A 15749-nucleotide genomic window follows, 5' to 3' on the forward strand; every position below is an offset into this window, starting at 1 on the left:
AATCGGCTTTTGGTGAACTTCGAGCGGACAAAACGCGAACCCATACACACACACTCAGACGCACTGGATAGGTATGAATGGTACACAATACCGTGGGAAAAAATGCCTCCCACAAAACCGCACACCTACGAAGGGAAGAAGGAACGCGCGGCGCGCACGATCATTCAATCGTTTGGTTAATTCTTACTCTATCTAGCACTTCTTCACAAGTTGATCACAAGCTCACAACACAACAGCTAAACATTTCCCCCTTCCCAACACAATAACCAATAGAATAACAGATACGGCCATGAAGAAAACTACAATCGCGGCCAAAGCCCGCAACCCCGAGGACCTCTGATCCCGCGTGTGTCCTTCCTCTCTTGCAACCGTACGCACACACACGCTCCCCTTCCTTCACTCCTCCCTCACCTGGGTCCATGCGTTCTCCACACGAAACCCACCACACACACATCCAACAAACAATGGCCAGCCTCCAGTTTCAGCACTTGTACTGCTGGCCGCCGTCGGGTAGGGGTTGGCAGTATGTGAAGTTTAAAGTGACTTTGGGAAAATTGTTTATACTGATGCGTCGCGATCCAAACCCTTGCGGTTCCGCCTGACCTCACTGTCCCTGCGGGAACAAAGCGAGACAGTGTGGAATGGCGTATGAATTTTAGCAGCAGAAAAACATCCACCACTACCAACAAGCAGCAGACCACCAGGACGTTGCACAGTTGATGTGATGAAAGGGCGATGACCGGGAGATCGGAGACGGGAATGATCACAGAAAAACTTTTTCCGTGCCCTCAAGCCTGCCTCCGCAGCCTTGCTTGAGGCTTTGGAATGAGGCTCGCGAAGATTGCACTTAATTTTCCTCGCCCGCTTACTTCCTAAAACCACGCATACGCGCCGCACAAATCCGCAGCTGCCAGCTTTGTCGCTAGCGCAACTAACTGCGACCACACAACACTTTACCCGTACGCTATTTTGCTTCTTTAAAAACAACGCGACAAAGGGATTACGCGTCTGATTTCCTTTCGCAAATTTTTGTCGGGAAATTTACAACACACGAAAATGTACAGTAAAGATTTGCGTATAAAAATGACATTTTTTTCTAAGATGGCAGCTGTCAAAACTGCTGCGCTCACTGTGTCGATCAGTTTTCTCACTATTTTCGATAGATGAGCAGATTCGTCTCACCTGTCGAGCAGTTTTCGAGAAACGACCAAGGTGCATACACACGCACGGGCTTGTCATTTCGTGTTGGTGTTTTGTTATTTAGCGACTTCGCCTTATCATCGTTTCATTAACTAATAAAACGAAAAATTAACTGTGAATCGACTTAGTCTGGAGCCGCGCGGGTTAAAAGCTTATTCTGTACAGTCTCGGGTACGATCCGGCTGCTACTCGCAACTCCTCTGCTCGATACAAACCACAAGCCACGACAGAACGGCTTGCAGTGAAGAATCCTATTTTCACACATTTTTGGTTTCTAGAAGGTTAATCGCTTCGCAAATACTGCCGCCTGCCTGCCTGCCTGCCTGCTCAATCATTGTTCTAGTTACAACTGCACTAGAAGCAACATCGACGAGTAAACGTAATACATCCATTGCGACAAGCCAAGGCGGAACAGCGAAAGACATGCAAATGTTTGGCATCGATAGTAGAAAAGCCACAACCTTCCCGGCGTATGTGGTATCTGGACTTCTGTTGCTGCTATTTGTACGACACAGTTCGCAACAAAGCGATTACAATGACTACATGAAACGAGAGCATTCCCTTTTCAAACCCTACCAAGGTAAGTGGCCCAGCGTTCTTTGTGTGCCAATCTACGCACGTCGAGAAAGGTGATAAGTGTCTAACTAGCGCATCATCACGCACGCACGCGGTTTTGTTATCGGGTTTCAGGATCGGGCATGACAATACCGTACTGGGATTTCATAGGTACCACTTTCGTTACGAACTCTTACGTTCGGCTGACGCCGGATCTGCAATCGAAGAATGGCGCCATTTGGAATCATGTGGTACGTGCAGTTCGTTCTTTTATCTTGATGAACCGCTTCCTATAACTTTACTCATTTGCCTTCCACAGCCCTGCACATCTATAAATTGGGAGCTCCAGGTTAACTTTAAGGTACACGGCAAGGGCAAGGATCTGTACGGCGATGGCTTTGCACTTTGGTATTCCCGGGATCGGTTACAAACTGGACCGGTGTTTGGCAGCAAGGACAATTTTATGGGACTCGCCATCATCCTGGACACGTACAGCAACCACAACGGTCCGCATAACCACCAGCACCCGTACATTAGTGCCATGGTGAATAATGGTAGCCTTTCGTACGATCACGATCGTGACGGGACGCACACCCAGATAGCAGGATGCGAGGCCAAATTCCGGAATGTGGAATTTGACACGCAGATCAACATCCGGTACGAGAACGATGTGCTGACCGTGTTTACCGATCTGGAAAACAAGGCCACATGGAAAGAGTGCTTCCGAGTGGAGGGCGTTAAACTGCCGACCGGATACTACTTCGGTGCATCGGCGACCACAGGAGACCTGTCCGATAATCACGATATCATATCGATCAAGTTCTTCGAACTTGAGGCTCCGTCACTACTGGCCGAGGACCGCCGTCAGATCGTACCGTCGGCAGCTACATTCGAAGCACCGCGCGAACACAAAGACGATCCAAAGCCTGGCATGTCGAACGTGAAAATATTCTTCCTTATTCTTCTCTCCATGCTGATAGTCGTTGTGTTGGTTGTGATAGGCATTATGTTCTATCAGAAACACCAGGAAAACGCTCGGAAGCGGTTCTACTAAGCGTGCGCTCAGTTCAGCCAGGGGAAACTATCTTTGTCTCGTACGGTCGAATATCTCTCTCGAAGACCAACCGTGACCGAATCACACGTTAGAAGTGACGAATACGCAACATGTACCAAACAAATCAGAACATTTAGACAAATTGCTGTACGTAAGCGAGGGGACAAGCATTCGAGAGGAGGTGGTTGTTCGTACAGATTGCAGTGAGATGGACCATGCGTTGGTAGATAAATGCTTACACGAAAAGCGAAGAAAAACAAACATAACCATCACCGTTATTTTCTCCAGCACCATTTCTGCTCTTCATCACCATGACTGCAGAGAGAGGCCATTTCCTTTTGTTGTGAATCACATATTTTTTCACACTATCATTTACTGAATTTGCTGTGAAAGTATGTCTTTAAGTAAATCCCGCTCAGGCTAGGATGAATTTTCAATATTATGAACCATACAAATCCCCTTTGGGCAGAAGAGACGAAACGAGCATACGAAATCATCTAAATCGTACACCTTCTATGCTGGACGACACTGAGTGTGTGGATTTTTAAAGGACTGCAGTCTTTGTTTTTGTGTTGTATGCATGAATTATAATTATGGATTTCCGGTTATTAATCTTAGCGTGTATTTCTACTGAATCACAGTCTTGAAGGGGGCTTTATGGATAAGGAAATAAGTGGTAGGTTAACAATTGTCCAATAAAATCGAACGATGAACAAACAAAGAGTGAACAACAATCCCTGGACTTTGGACTTTTCAATTCAGTATATTGTGTACAATAGTTTTTGAACGCAGTCAGTATGGTAAATGGAACATATATTTCAAGAAGGTAAATTACAATTAAAGAAAATGGATTTAGAAGTTATAAAAAAAACGTTGGACAAGCACACACAAAGAAAAAAAAAGTCACATTAACTTTTTTTTAAATCATCAGGACAATCGGTACAACATCTTTCGCTGCAAACGGTGCTGCAACTCGCCGCGCCGTATCAGCGTGTGAATCACCTTCCGCACTGCTGCTTCTGAATATTTCTGGCGCGCAAAGTCCTGAATAATGCTCTGCTCCGACACCTGCGATCCGATGGCGAATCGACGCTTCAGCTGCTTCTCGATGCGGTTCAATATCTCCGTATCCTCTTCGCTGGTGAATCCTTCCGCACCGGCAAGCGAACCACTGCTGGCAGCGGTCATCGTCGACACGGCAAAGAGACGCAGCGCTTCGCTGACGTGTGCCTCTGTTGCAAATGGTTGCAGCTGCATCTTGGCCAGCGATTCGGAGATACGAATAATGGCTTCCAATTGGCGCACGGTGATCGGAATGGACAGACGTTTGTCTATCGCTTTTTCATGCTCCCCAACACCGGCACGCAGTCGCACGTACTGACTTTTAAGCTTCTCGGCCGCCGCCTCGTTCAGCCGTGGACCACAATGCGTGCGACAGTAGTGGATGTACTTCTTCAGCATGGCTAGAGGAATTTCACCCTCCTTTGGTTCGGCTGTCGCCTTCGATGCGTTCATGTGGACGCTCATGACGTGCTTGGCCAGCGTGATATCGCGTTGCTGATCGTGTTCGTCCTTCACGATGAAGATCATATCGAAACGGGACAAAATGGTCGGCATGAAATCGATATTTTCATCACCTTTCGTATCATCCCACCGGCCGAAGATGGAATTGGCCGCTGCCAGGACCGAGCATCGCGAGTTCAGCGTAGTCGTGATGCCAGCTTTTGCGATCGAGATTGTCTGCTGCTCCATCGCTTCGTGAATCGCGACTCGATCGTCTTCCTTCATCTTGTCAAACTCGTCGATACACACGACACCACCGTCCGCTAGTACCATGGCGCCACCCTCCATGATGAAGTTTCTGGTTGCCGGGTCACGGATTACTGATGCGGTCAGACCAGCCGCACTGGAGCCCTTGCCTGACGTGTACACTGCAATCGGTGCAACCTTTTCGACAAACTTCAACAGCTGCGATTTGGCTGTTCCTGGATCTCCCAGCAGGAGAATGTTAATGTCCCCACGACGCGTCAATCCGTCCGGCATTCGCTTACGCGATCCGCCAAACAGCATGCTCGTGATCGCTTTCTTAATATCCTGCGAGCCGAAAATGCTCGGAGCCAAACTGTCCGCCAGCGTGTCGTAAATGTTCGGATTGGCAGCCAGCTTACGGAACGTTGATTCCTCCTCGGACGTAATGTTGTTGAAGCGTGATATAGCACCCATCCCCTCCGTGTCGACCGTAATGCCCACCACTCGCATGTACGGAGCACGCACGCCTATAATTGCTTTATCTCGACCATCGCGCTTACCCTGGCGAGCGATCTTCCGGATCGAAAAGATGCCATGTATCAGCACTCGGTTGCCAGGCACCACCCGCTCGCACAGGCTGCGATCGCAGAACAACTGCATGTGGCGCGGGATTTCACCCTGCGGTATAAAATCGGGCAGTTCCTGCAGCTTCAACACCTGGAAATCGACACAGCGACATTTGTCCGGCATTATGAAGTAAGGATCAAGCGGACACTTCGGCCGTCCTGCCTGTTCCGTGTTACACTTTCTGGGCAGTTGATACCCTTCCAAGCCCGGATTAACAGGCAAATTCGGAATGACATTGTTACAGGTGCGGCACTGGATAGAGATACGGGTTGCTTTGGCTTTGATTCCGGAGGCCGCGATAATGATGCCCGCAACCTTCACCAGTTTCGACACGCAGTCTGACTTGAGGTCGCGGATGTTCGTCGGATTAGCACCGGAAACGAGCAACACCTGAATGTCGTGCACGACTTCCTCGCCTTCAGGTCTTGGGGAGGTTATCTCGTCGGCCACTTCCCGGGCAGCTTCCTCAAATATTTGAAGATTCTCTGTCGGTTGTTTGTACAGTTTATCGGCCAGCGATTCATCGAATCCAGCCAGATCCTCGATCTCCACCTCCAGATAATAGCGTCCGAGAAGGTAGTTGCGTTTCAGCGTATCACTGCAGATGTCATTACCAAGTGGTTGTTAGTTAGTGGTCGGGGAAACCCATAAAAAGGGGTACGAAAATGAAACAATTGAACTATTTTCTACTCACCGATATTTGTAGGAAAAGTTAGCTTCACAGAATGTTCGGATGAACTCGCGATACTGCTTCTTCACCAGTTGCAGATTGATCTGGTTCGAGTTCTGCTGCTGGTCACCATCGAAGTTGTCCGAGAAGAAAACACCAACATCATCAAATCCATCCATTTTTCTACGATTGGGATGGTTTTGGGAATAAATTAAACACAATTAAACAGCAACTTTGTGAAAACAAACACAGCTTGCAAGCGGAGTAACCAAATTTACAGCCTATGCCAGATGAAGCCACACAATTTGCGCGCGCAATGTGTTGACAGTTGTTTACGTCAAAAGTTGTTCTCTCTGTCTAATTGTATTCCTTTCTCGCTCGTTTGGATCATGCAAACAATGGGAAAATCGACTACATCATTCGTCCAGAATTTAACAACACGAACGCATTTTGACCAGATGTACCGCAGTGCAAAAAGAACATAACAACAGTTCGGAAAAAGCCAAACAAACACGCCGAAGTCACAGCAATATTATAAATCAACAATTTGCAACGCAGTACCCACACGTATTGTAAGTTTGTGAAGCTTGGTACTGTTTGTACTCTGCTAAAGAGACGTGAACGTCGTGAAACAAACCAAACAACAGCGAACAAACTAAACGTTTGACCATTCCACAACAGCTGTTCCGGAGTGGGAACGTCCGGCGGTACATTTCCTGTTTCTCAACTAGTATTCTCAGCCAACAGCAATGGCCAGTTGGGCAAACCGTCCTCCTATCGAAAGTAACGGCGGTTCTTCGTCATCGCGCAAGAAATGGAACCTTGAAGGTATTGAGGTTTTGTTCGGCTTGATGATCTCATACCGTCCGGCTCATACAATGGCCTTGAGCACCCGTTCTCATTTGCACTTGTTTCCTCGCATTTCAGATAAAAAGTCTCTTCGCAACTTAAAGTACCATTTCGCCGAAGATGGCTGCTCGGAAGTGCAGTTTGCGCTGGCTAAGCAACTGCTGGAGGAAAACTCCGAAACCGATCCGGCTCACAACCACGCTCAAGGGGTGCACTGGCTGTTACGCGCCGCTCAGCAAGGACACGAAGCGTCAATCGAACTGCTCAAAGAATGCTACGAAAATGGCCGTGGCATTACCGAGGCGAACGAGGAAGACGTTCGCACTATCCTGGCCATGAGCCCGGGGGAGCGTTCTGCACGCCGGGCAGCGCAAGAACTCTTTGCGAGCCTCTCGAATGGCGAGGAATACGTTACGGCAGCACAACTCGAAAAGCGTATGCGGGAAATTTACAAGATGGACAAAAAGCGCCGACGCACCCAGCCGGATGGTGCCGAAGCAGAAGGAAGCATGGAACACAGCTTGGGTGGAGGTGGTGGATCCGATGGTGGACGATCGCCTGCTGGAGAATCATCTCTCGGTAGCCCAAACGCCGGCAGCCATCGGTTGCATCGTAGCCCGACCGTGAACCACATTTCCGAGGCGCATCTCTTAGCGGCCGCCGTCAATTATTCGAACGGACATCTTCCGGCCGTGAGTGATGCACTCATGCTGTCATCACCCGATCCTCACAGCCTGAATCACGTGCCGTGCTTTCATCGACCATTTTTCCACCCCTTCATGTTCTTCCAACTGCTGTATCATCGGTTCGTGTCGCTCCTGTCCACGTTTCCCGGCTCGAGCGGAAGCAGCTGGATGCAGCTGGGTCTCGTTCTCATCACTTACTGGTACTTTGCTAGCGATAACCTTGTATCACTGCTGCCCGTTGGGGGATACTATTTGAGCCTCGCCATCATGGTATTGTGCAGCTTCCGGATGCTGAAATCCAAACACGAGTTCATCGATTTTCGAATGTGGTCTGGATTGTTCCTGCGTTACGGTGACGAACATTTGAACACCAACGACTCGGAGAACCAGTATCTACGCAACAACCTAAAGCCCTATTTTTACTTCTTCACCGCATTTTTCGTCAACATGGTCCTGCAGCCCAACATTAACGACCAATGGCTACCGTTTTCCGAGATAACGGTGCTCGCATTTGCGCTAACCTTTCTCACGATGTTCGCCTTCATTTATACGTCGGGCGATTCCTTCCCGGACTATCTGATCCTGTTCTCGTTCGGGCTGAACGTGCTCGCCAAGTACCCGTACGAAATGGACGATGTCGTGACGACGGGTTGGCGCTTTCTGGATCTAAAAGTGCCTGGATTTTCGACGTTCGTTATCGGCAATGGAATTGAATTTTGTCTAAACTGCCGCGCGATGCTCTATCTCATGATTCCGGGCTTTCTTATGTACATAGCGCGACGTAACAACTGGCGTGGCATCTACCAGTACCTCATTCCGCACTGTGTGACTCTTGCATGGTTACAGATCTGCATCATAAGCTCCCAGTCGGCGACAATGTTCGGTTTGGTGCGTGGTGCTCTAGGATTATCCGGACTGTTGCTGTTTCTACCGCTCTTTGGCATCGTCACACTGCTAATTCCCGTGTTTGCCGTCATCGAGTGGCTCTCGCTATCGGATTCAACTGTCAGACTTTGGTCTTCGATTGGCGCTGCTGTGACGGCCGTTGCCATCTCAGGCTACATGGCGAGCTCACGGCGAACCGAACGATACGTCACCTTTCTGCAGATTGCAATCTGTGTCATTGGAACCATCTTCCTCACACTTCCCCACATGATGTCGAACTTTGAAACGATTGGAGTGAATGAAAATCGCCTATTCGAATCGACAACGTCCGACTCGCTCGATGACCCTCGCGAACCAACGAGTGGTGGCGATGCCCTGCCATCGACTCTCAGCTGGGATACGTACTATCAATTCTGCCATCAGCCGGCGTGGGATATAGAGAATAAAGTGAAGACGCAACTTCGCTGTACCAATCTCGATGGCACACTTGTCCGTTGGGAGGGAACTGTAGTCGATATGGCAATCTCGAGTCGTCGCAATCTTCGGGCCCAACTAATCGAAGGATATCTGCCAAAGTTTTTGGCCGATCGCATCACCTGCATCTACGGTGAACCAATTGAACCGGACTGTGGCAACCTAAATGGATCGGTTGAGGGTGAATGTGAAAATTTAAAACATTTCATGCAACGACAACGCACGTGCCATCTCAATAAATGGAATACGTAAGTAGAATTTTGTTGCTATGTTTTGATCAAGTCGCTAAACGGTAATTGTTCTCTTCCATCTTTTGCAGCTATGAGTACGAACTGAAGATACGAATGTCCACTGGACTGTTGACCAAACCCGTCGAAGTTGTTCTGAAAGCACAGCACGTGTTCGGAAACTTTACTCAAAGTCTCAACTATTCTGACCGCGTATGGTTCGTCGGCGTCTTGCGCGATTCGGCTCAATCCGGGATCGCGTCATCCGGAAATACCGATCAGCCACATTGGGACACGGTTAGCAGTGGATTTAACTTGAACATGGGAGGACAGGCCGGAAGTTTCGGTGTGCATTCGATGCGATTGGGACGCAAGAACCCGCTAGTCGAACTCCATTCAATCGGATGTCGACAGTGTCGTAATCCTGACCTCCCAACTGTTCATCTCACCGAAGGAATGAAGGTAAATGGACGTATGCGGGATCTACTGCGAGGGGTAAAGTATTTGTTGAACGTCATCTTCAACCCGCTGGTGATCTTTAAGTAACGCACTCTAGGCCGTGGGACGTGTATTGTAATCGATGCTGGTCATACTCCATACTACTCGCTAGTCGCTCTGTTGGCAGAAGTTCTCGTGCTGGGTCCACACTCTTGCCCTGGCAGAAGCAATTTGTTTTCTTCTTTGAGAGTAGCATGATGTATCTTACATAAACGTCAGTAGTTGAAACTTTCTTACAAGAGAGCTAAGCTAACGATGACGATGACTGTCTGTTTTTTCCTTTATGTTTGCTGAATAATTTTACGCTAATAACATTTCAATTTAAAATTTCTTGAGTTTTGCAATAACATATAGTACGTAATGAACGATAATAAAATTTGTAGAAGTTGTTAAATTAAATGCCGAAAAGTAAAAGTTTTCATATTTCATTGTAACAAAGAAAGAAGCAAATAAGTTATCTATTTTAGTTTTTTGCTTTAGTTGTTATTTGCAAACAGTTACGCAATCTGCGCATTACGTTCGCCTAATGTTCCTTGTTGACTGTTTGACCCGGGGGAAGAAACTCATACAGCGCAACACCACGATAATCGAAGAAAACATTCAACATGATTTTGATCGATTGATTGGTGTTTCGGGATCATAGATTGTTTTCCGGGTCAGTTTCTAATGTAAACGGCGTTATTCAACAGTCGCAAGAGGTTATTTTTAACAGCCCAGCTGTCACAAATAATGGCAACTGTTGAAAAACATCTTGCAAGTTTTGAAGAATGCTGTTCACATTGAAAACTAAACCAGAAAACAGTATCTGTGTCTATAGATTTATTTTAGTACCACGCAACCATATCCGTAACCATAACCATAACCATATACCTGCTCTACCTGCTAAGGGACATGAGATTTGAACCCATGACCGACATGTTTATTAGGTCGTACGAGTTGAGGATTGTACCACGGGACCTTATCATATTTATAAATTTGGCCAATATAGATTGGTATAATGTTGGTTGGCCACATTATTGTAGATTTGGAGCCCCTTAATTAACCAACAGTTTCCTGCATTAGACAATAAAATTCTAGGATGCCAGGGTTCATGTGCTCTGCGTAATCCGTCCCTCAAGTACACTCTCACTTTCCTTTGAATCTTTATCCGGTTGCTATGGAACTCAAGCCATGAAAATGGATCACAGGCAACTACGTCTGAATCGTGTTCAACTTCGTTTGGATTTTGCAGTAGCTACGCAAAATTTCATTGCGGTGCATAGTTTATTCAGCGACCGCTCGGCGTTCCTAACGATTCTCAACATAACAAACAACTAATCGCTATAGACAATTGTGAAGGTGGTATTGACAGATTGGTTGGCTTCTCCGCATTGGAATCAATTCTCAATCAGACCGTCCTCCCGTATCAAGGAAGGAATATCCGACTAAATCTTGATAGCTCGAACAGAACTGAATGGCAACGTAGGTTGTTACGCCAAAACGAAGAAGATTGTGCAGGTTTGTTCGGCAAATGTGATCAAATTAAAAACAAATTTGAATTGTGAATTAAACTTCATGTAAAAAATACTATGGGTTTGACAATTGAATGCATGAATTACTTGACTAATTTCCTTGCGATGCAAATGCGCCCCTCGGTCACTGAACAAAAGCGGTGCGCTACAACGAAATTTGCGTGATTACTGCAAAATTCAAACGTAGCAGAAAACGATCCAAACGTAGCTGAAAACGTTTCAGGCGTAGTTGAAAACGATTCAGACGTAGTTGACTGTGATCCATAGCAACCGGATAAAGATTCAAAGGTAAGTGAGAACAGGTGGATTATCAGATCCATTAGGTTGGGCCATAACAAATCGATCTTCCTAAAACGCGATACCTATACCTATATCTTCTAACCTCTAAACCACGGTCATATGTCGGTCTGTACAGGGAGATTTATTTTAGTACCACGCAACCATATAAAATCAGCTCTTGCTAAGGGATATGAAACTTGAATCCATGACGGACATGTTTATTAAGTCATACCTAACATATTTATAAATTTGGCTAATATAGAATTTCAAGCCAGCTTATACGGATATATATGTATTACGACTATTCACGTCACATGAGCTAAACATATCTAGGCTCCGGAGATGAATTGCGGAGGGGGGAATGTTAGGGAATCGAACCGATCCGGATAGTTACATCCTTGTAAGAAGCTGACGCGTCTATCCAAAATACCAATAATCTCCGACATGTGCGTGGTGTAAATAGACGTAATTTTAACAAATAATCCTTTATAAAGTTTACGTCTCGTTTCTGCCGCATATTCTGTTTTCATTCTCTACTATGTTACCCTATGTCCTACATGATATTGGTCGTTATCTGTGTTTAGCAAAGGAAATCATTCAAGAATGCGTAAACACCAAAGCGAAAACACACATTAACACGTCAATCGGGACTGAGGTGGAATGAGCGTTTTGGCTATATTCATGTTCATGCTCTTCCAGGGGACGGTCAAAAAGGATGAGGAAAAATTTAAATAAGAAAGTATTAAACGACAAATTGGAGTCGATTACACCAACCATTTGACTTGCAAACTGAGTTGTATTCGAGCACGAAAGTATAAGGGTGGGTTGCAACTCAATCTTCCTTGAATGTGGTCCTGGTGTAAATCTTTACATATTTGGGCACTGCAAGCTTGCGTTTCGTAAAAATTGTCACCCTTGGCCAGCTCATGCAAAAAAAATAATAAATAAATAAATAAATAATCAAATGGCCATTCTAATTATTTGTACGTTTGTACCAAACTTTGTTTTGCCCTAGCAATTGATAGTGTCAAGGGTGTTTGGGAGTGAAAAGATTAATCTTTTGGCATACAGTTTTTGGTGGCTTGTACAACACTAAACGTACTATAAAATCTGCAATTAAAGTCGAATTTATTGTTATCGAGGTGTAGAGCTTAACCATTTCTTATTATGCTTAACCAGTTATTATTATACTAGCTTGGAATTAAACACATATTTATCCGGGATTTTCGAAACTTGACCTAGTCCTAATTATATAAATGTAAAAATGCGTTTTGCTTTTGAGATCCTGTAATAGAAGCGTTTTGGTCGCGAACGCCCTAGAAATGATTAATATAGCAAATGTAGTTTATAGCAACATTTTCTTTTCACCATTTTATATCACAAGAATATATACTTACATACTTTCTTTGCAATGAACTCAATTATGGCAAATATAGAAACAAAATCCCAACAGTTGAAATACAGTAAAAGCTATTATTTATTAACAATGAGGCACATTCCTTTATTTTGCTCAATGCTGCTACAAAGAACAATCCATACACTATAGCTAGGACTTTCTACCCATGTCGTTAGCCCTCACTTGCCTTCATTATTGTCACAAAAAACGGTGTTTATATATCACTATTTAAAAACGAGAATTAATGCACTACTACAAATACTTTTTGCTACAGTCCTGCCCATACAGCTCAATATGCATTTTATATTGCCTCAAAAGGTAAAACAAAAGGAAACACTCTTTAAAGATATTCCAACCAAAGGCGAGGGGTAGTAACCCACTGGTTCTTCTTCGCAAATTTTGTACGCACACTTCGCAGGGTGTTTCAATGTCTCTGGTTCTTGTCAGAGTGGAAAACTCGTAAGGTCAGAATGTGGGGTGATGGGGGCAGGGGGGGATGTTACACGTGCGTAAGCAACGGCTCCTAATTGCTTTCACTTTTATTCTGCTCTGACGTACCTTGCTGTAGTCTAGCGGGAGATGTATAGTCAGTCCATATTCTTCTGCATTTTTTTTTAAATTTCCCACTATCGCTCTTATGCGTCTTTCTCCCGGCACCCGGTAGGGAAGTTTTCCTGGCCCTGGCGGAGCATCTCTGATCGATAGCTCACCCCTTTTCTACTACAACTAATGCTATCTCATTTGCATAACTCGATATGCTCAATCGCGAATCAACTAGAACGATGATTTATGTTATGTTATTTTGCGCGAAACAGAAAACGGTTGTTGTGCGCGGCGCGCGGTGCTATGCGAGTAGCAGAAAAATGGGATTTTTTCGATGCACTCCAGAGGAGCGGACGATCAACGACGATCGTCCATGGCATCGCGGCATTTATTGCGTGCGTGGTCGTTTGCTGAATGTGCTTATTGTGTGACGAAGCAATGCGCAGTTTACTATGATCCCTGTGTGTCCCGTCTATCTGTACAAACAGGAACGAGAATGGGGCTCATACATTGCGATGTGAAATGATCGATTCATCGATCATGATGCCAGCGCCAGCCGCGTGCGGAATGCGTTACAGTTATAGACACGCAAACCGTTGTAAACATTGTGCTACACACACATACGCATTCACGCTGTTTCATGTTGGATCCGGTATGCAAAACAAAACGAGAAATTAAAATTAAATCTTCACACCGGACATACAAGAAGCTGCACACGAAATTCCATCCACCCACTCACGTAAGCTTGCGTAAAAATCTTGGAATAACAACAAAAAGCGACAGACGCAGGAGATAAGTCACGCAGCAGGAAATCACTCGATTTAGCACCAACCAGATTCACTGCTCAATAAAAAGAATGTTTTGCGTTTTGAGGATGGAAAAAATGCACCGCTCGTGCCGCACCGAGTGTCTACGGAACTACGGACCAGAAACAGAAAAATCTTCCTGAGAACCGGGCCAGAACAGATGGCGTTTTTTATCGTGTTTGTTTAAAAAATCAAAATTGCCCCTCTGTTTCACCACACGTTTTTTTCCTCATTTCATTTAAAAATGTACAAATCCGATCCGACACACGCACGCACGCGCAACGCATTTCCTCCGTGCTTGGCGAGCTGCAACTCCACTCCATATTGCCCCCATTTCACTACTGCAAGCTGTGCTCCTCCATCCCATCCGCTGGTGGTCTATTTCTCCTTCTTGGTAGATGATTTCAGCTCCTTTCTCGTCTTGAAGCCGCGGAAGCTGGCCTGAATCTTGGTCGCGGCCTCGGTGGCCATCTTTTGCTTCTTACGCACCAGAAAGCCGCGCACATTCGCCTGTATTTTGGTGGCCGATTTGTCCTCCACCGTGCCGGACGATGAAGTGCCCGAGCCAGAGCCAGCGCCTGCACCGGGCACCATTCCGCCCGAAGCGATGACGGCACCCTTGCCACTGCCCTGTCCGCGCATTTGCTTGCGCACTCGGTACCCGCGGAATCCGGCCTGGATTTTCGTGGCCGCATCATCTTCCGACTGGGAGGAGTTCGGTGAGCTCGGATGAATATGCATCTTGGTTGGTGGCGTTACGCGGGTCTGTCCTAGGTCTGTCGCGCTTGCTGCTATTGTTGTTGATGAAGCTGTGCGCTTGAATCGATTCCGAATCTCGAGGAACCGGTTCCACCGATGCCGCTGGGTGTTGTTGGGGAGCCTGGATCACTTTTTCCACCGTGTATCACACAATCGTTTGGCCCTGTCTTTTTTACACGCATACGAGCACACGCCTATACAAGCTTGGTTCGGGCTGTCTTTCCCAGCAGCGGGATGGTGATCGTATTCTGCCTCACAAGGGGTGTGTCTTTCAACTTTCACTTTGAATCAAGAATTCATGCACTATGCACTTTCTCTTGTGTTTTTTTCCGATTCTTTCAACAAAACGTTCAGCTTAGTTGGGATGTGTTTGCACGCAGACTGGATGTATCTTTCAGCAAACTAACCCCGGTGGTGGGCGGCTATGCGCAGATCGCTAACGTCACGTCGAACCTGGTGAACGAAGTATTTCAAACTGCGGGAGAGCGTGTGCCGCGAATGGAACCGTGGTCGCGCGTTCGGATGCGCGCCTACCAACTCATCCGTCTGTGTTTGGTTTGTTGCGAGCGGACGAAACAGAGACGGGGTATAGCGCAACGGCCGGCAAAAGGAAAGAGATGCCATGATAAATAGTAGGAGAGCGGCACACGAAGATCAAGTGCGCGAGCAAGAGACACAAAGCAAACCGCGAAGCGAGAGTGCTGCTGCTGACAGATAAATGGGCTTTTCGTGGGAGATGCTGTTAGAGTGTGTACAGTGATGGTTATATGAATGGGACAGTTGGTTAATATGAAAACACCTCAGCTTCATGTATTATGTACTTTTATGTAGGCTGTTAGGATAGTACACGCTAAAATCTTAAAGCACTATAATAACTGTTCTATGATCTGACTCTTAACAAAATCATACCCACAACCACTACACCCTAAAGCGCCTGCCACTTTTGTTCTGCCGTTCGGCACTGTGTTTCGTCTATGAGGG

General features: G+C 46.2%; 5 protein-coding genes across 10 annotated transcripts in view; 2 read left to right on the forward strand and 3 right to left on the reverse strand.

Annotated features, from left to right (window-relative positions):
- The window catches only part of LOC120893617 (CCR4-NOT transcription complex subunit 6-like), a 96452-nt gene extending 95348 nt beyond the window's left edge, over positions 1 to 1104 (reverse strand). For 2 of the 4 annotated variants that reach the window (XM_040295616.1, XM_040295613.1), the window contains exon 1: positions 958 to 1104. The gene's annotated coding sequence lies outside the window, so the exon portion shown is untranslated. Of the gene's footprint in view, positions 1 to 869 lie in introns of all 4 variants that reach the window. The other 2 variants (XM_040295615.1, XM_040295614.1) reach the window with 2 other exon arrangements.
- A 113-nt stretch (positions 1105 to 1217) lies between these two features.
- LOC120893619 (vesicular integral-membrane protein VIP36) lies at positions 1218 to 3543 on the forward strand. Of its 2 annotated transcripts, XM_040295618.1 has the most exons (4): positions 1218 to 1371; positions 1479 to 1780; positions 1891 to 2006; positions 2075 to 3543. In XM_040295618.1, exons 2-4 carry the CDS (start codon positions 1624 to 1626, stop codon positions 2807 to 2809), a joined length of 1008 nt encoding a protein of 335 aa, XP_040151552.1. In that variant the 5' UTR covers positions 1218 to 1371; positions 1479 to 1623; the 3' UTR covers positions 2810 to 3543. The 2 variants fall into 2 exon arrangements, with proteins under 2 accessions (XP_040151552.1, XP_040151555.1); XM_040295621.1 differs by having other exon boundaries at positions 1218 to 1780.
- Positions 3544 to 3588: 45 nt separating this feature from the next.
- LOC120893616 (DNA replication licensing factor Mcm5) lies at positions 3589 to 6185 on the reverse strand. The gene is made up of 2 exons (XM_040295612.1): positions 5880 to 6185; positions 3589 to 5783 (listed from the first exon to the last, which is right to left on the reverse strand). The coding sequence occupies exons 1-2, from the start codon at positions 6032 to 6034 to the stop codon at positions 3737 to 3739; spliced, it is 2202 nt and encodes a 733-aa protein (XP_040151546.1). The 5' UTR covers positions 6035 to 6185; the 3' UTR covers positions 3589 to 3736.
- A 113-nt stretch (positions 6186 to 6298) lies between these two features.
- Positions 6299 to 9882, forward strand: LOC120893247 (wolframin). Of its 2 annotated transcripts, XM_040295037.1 has the most exons (4): positions 6299 to 6427; positions 6537 to 6683; positions 6783 to 8997; positions 9069 to 9882. In XM_040295037.1, the coding sequence occupies exons 2-4, from the start codon at positions 6605 to 6607 to the stop codon at positions 9520 to 9522; spliced, it is 2748 nt and encodes a 915-aa protein (XP_040150971.1). In that variant the 5' UTR covers positions 6299 to 6427; positions 6537 to 6604; the 3' UTR covers positions 9523 to 9882. The 2 variants fall into 2 exon arrangements, with proteins under 2 accessions (XP_040150971.1, XP_040150972.1); XM_040295038.1 differs by having other exon boundaries at positions 6305 to 6683.
- A 2835-nt stretch (positions 9883 to 12717) lies between these two features.
- LOC120893248 (IQ domain-containing protein N) lies at positions 12718 to 15436 on the reverse strand. The gene has a single exon (XM_040295039.1). The coding sequence runs from the start codon at positions 14748 to 14750 to the stop codon at positions 14388 to 14390; it is 363 nt and encodes a 120-aa protein (XP_040150973.1). The 5' UTR covers positions 14751 to 15436; the 3' UTR covers positions 12718 to 14387.
- Between the last annotated feature and the right edge of the window lie 313 nt (positions 15437 to 15749).

Source organism: Anopheles arabiensis, chromosome 2, assembly GCF_016920715.1.
Source record: "Anopheles arabiensis isolate DONGOLA chromosome 2, AaraD3, whole genome shotgun sequence".
NCBI classification, from domain to species: Eukaryota; Metazoa; Arthropoda; class Insecta; order Diptera; family Culicidae; genus Anopheles; species Anopheles arabiensis.

Coding starts and splice junctions, on each gene's coding strand:
- LOC120893248 (XM_040295039.1), bottom strand. CDS start 14,750: ATGCATATTCATCCGAGCTCACCGAACTCCTCCCAGTCGGAAGATGAT.
- LOC120893616 (XM_040295612.1), bottom strand. CDS start 6,034: ATGGATGGATTTGATGATGTTGGTGTTTTCTTCTCGGACAACTTCGAT. Junction 5,784..5,879: donor AACTTTTCCTACAAATATCG/GTGAGTAGAAAA, acceptor TGACATCTGCAG/TGATACGCTGAAACGCAACT.
- LOC120893247 (XM_040295037.1), top strand. CDS start 6,605: ATGGCCAGTTGGGCAAACCGTCCTCCTATCGAAAGTAACGGCGGTTCT. Junction 6,684..6,782: donor CAAGAAATGGAACCTTGAAG/GTATTGAGGTTT, acceptor CTCGCATTTCAG/ATAAAAAGTCTCTTCGCAAC. Junction 8,998..9,068: donor CATCTCAATAAATGGAATAC/GTAAGTAGAATT, acceptor CATCTTTTGCAG/CTATGAGTACGAACTGAAGA.
- LOC120893619 (XM_040295621.1), top strand. CDS start 1,624: ATGCAAATGTTTGGCATCGATAGTAGAAAAGCCACAACCTTCCCGGCG. Junction 1,781..1,890: donor CCTTTTCAAACCCTACCAAG/GTAAGTGGCCCA, acceptor ATCGGGTTTCAG/GATCGGGCATGACAATACCG. Junction 2,007..2,074: donor GCGCCATTTGGAATCATGTG/GTACGTGCAGTT, acceptor TGCCTTCCACAG/CCCTGCACATCTATAAATTG.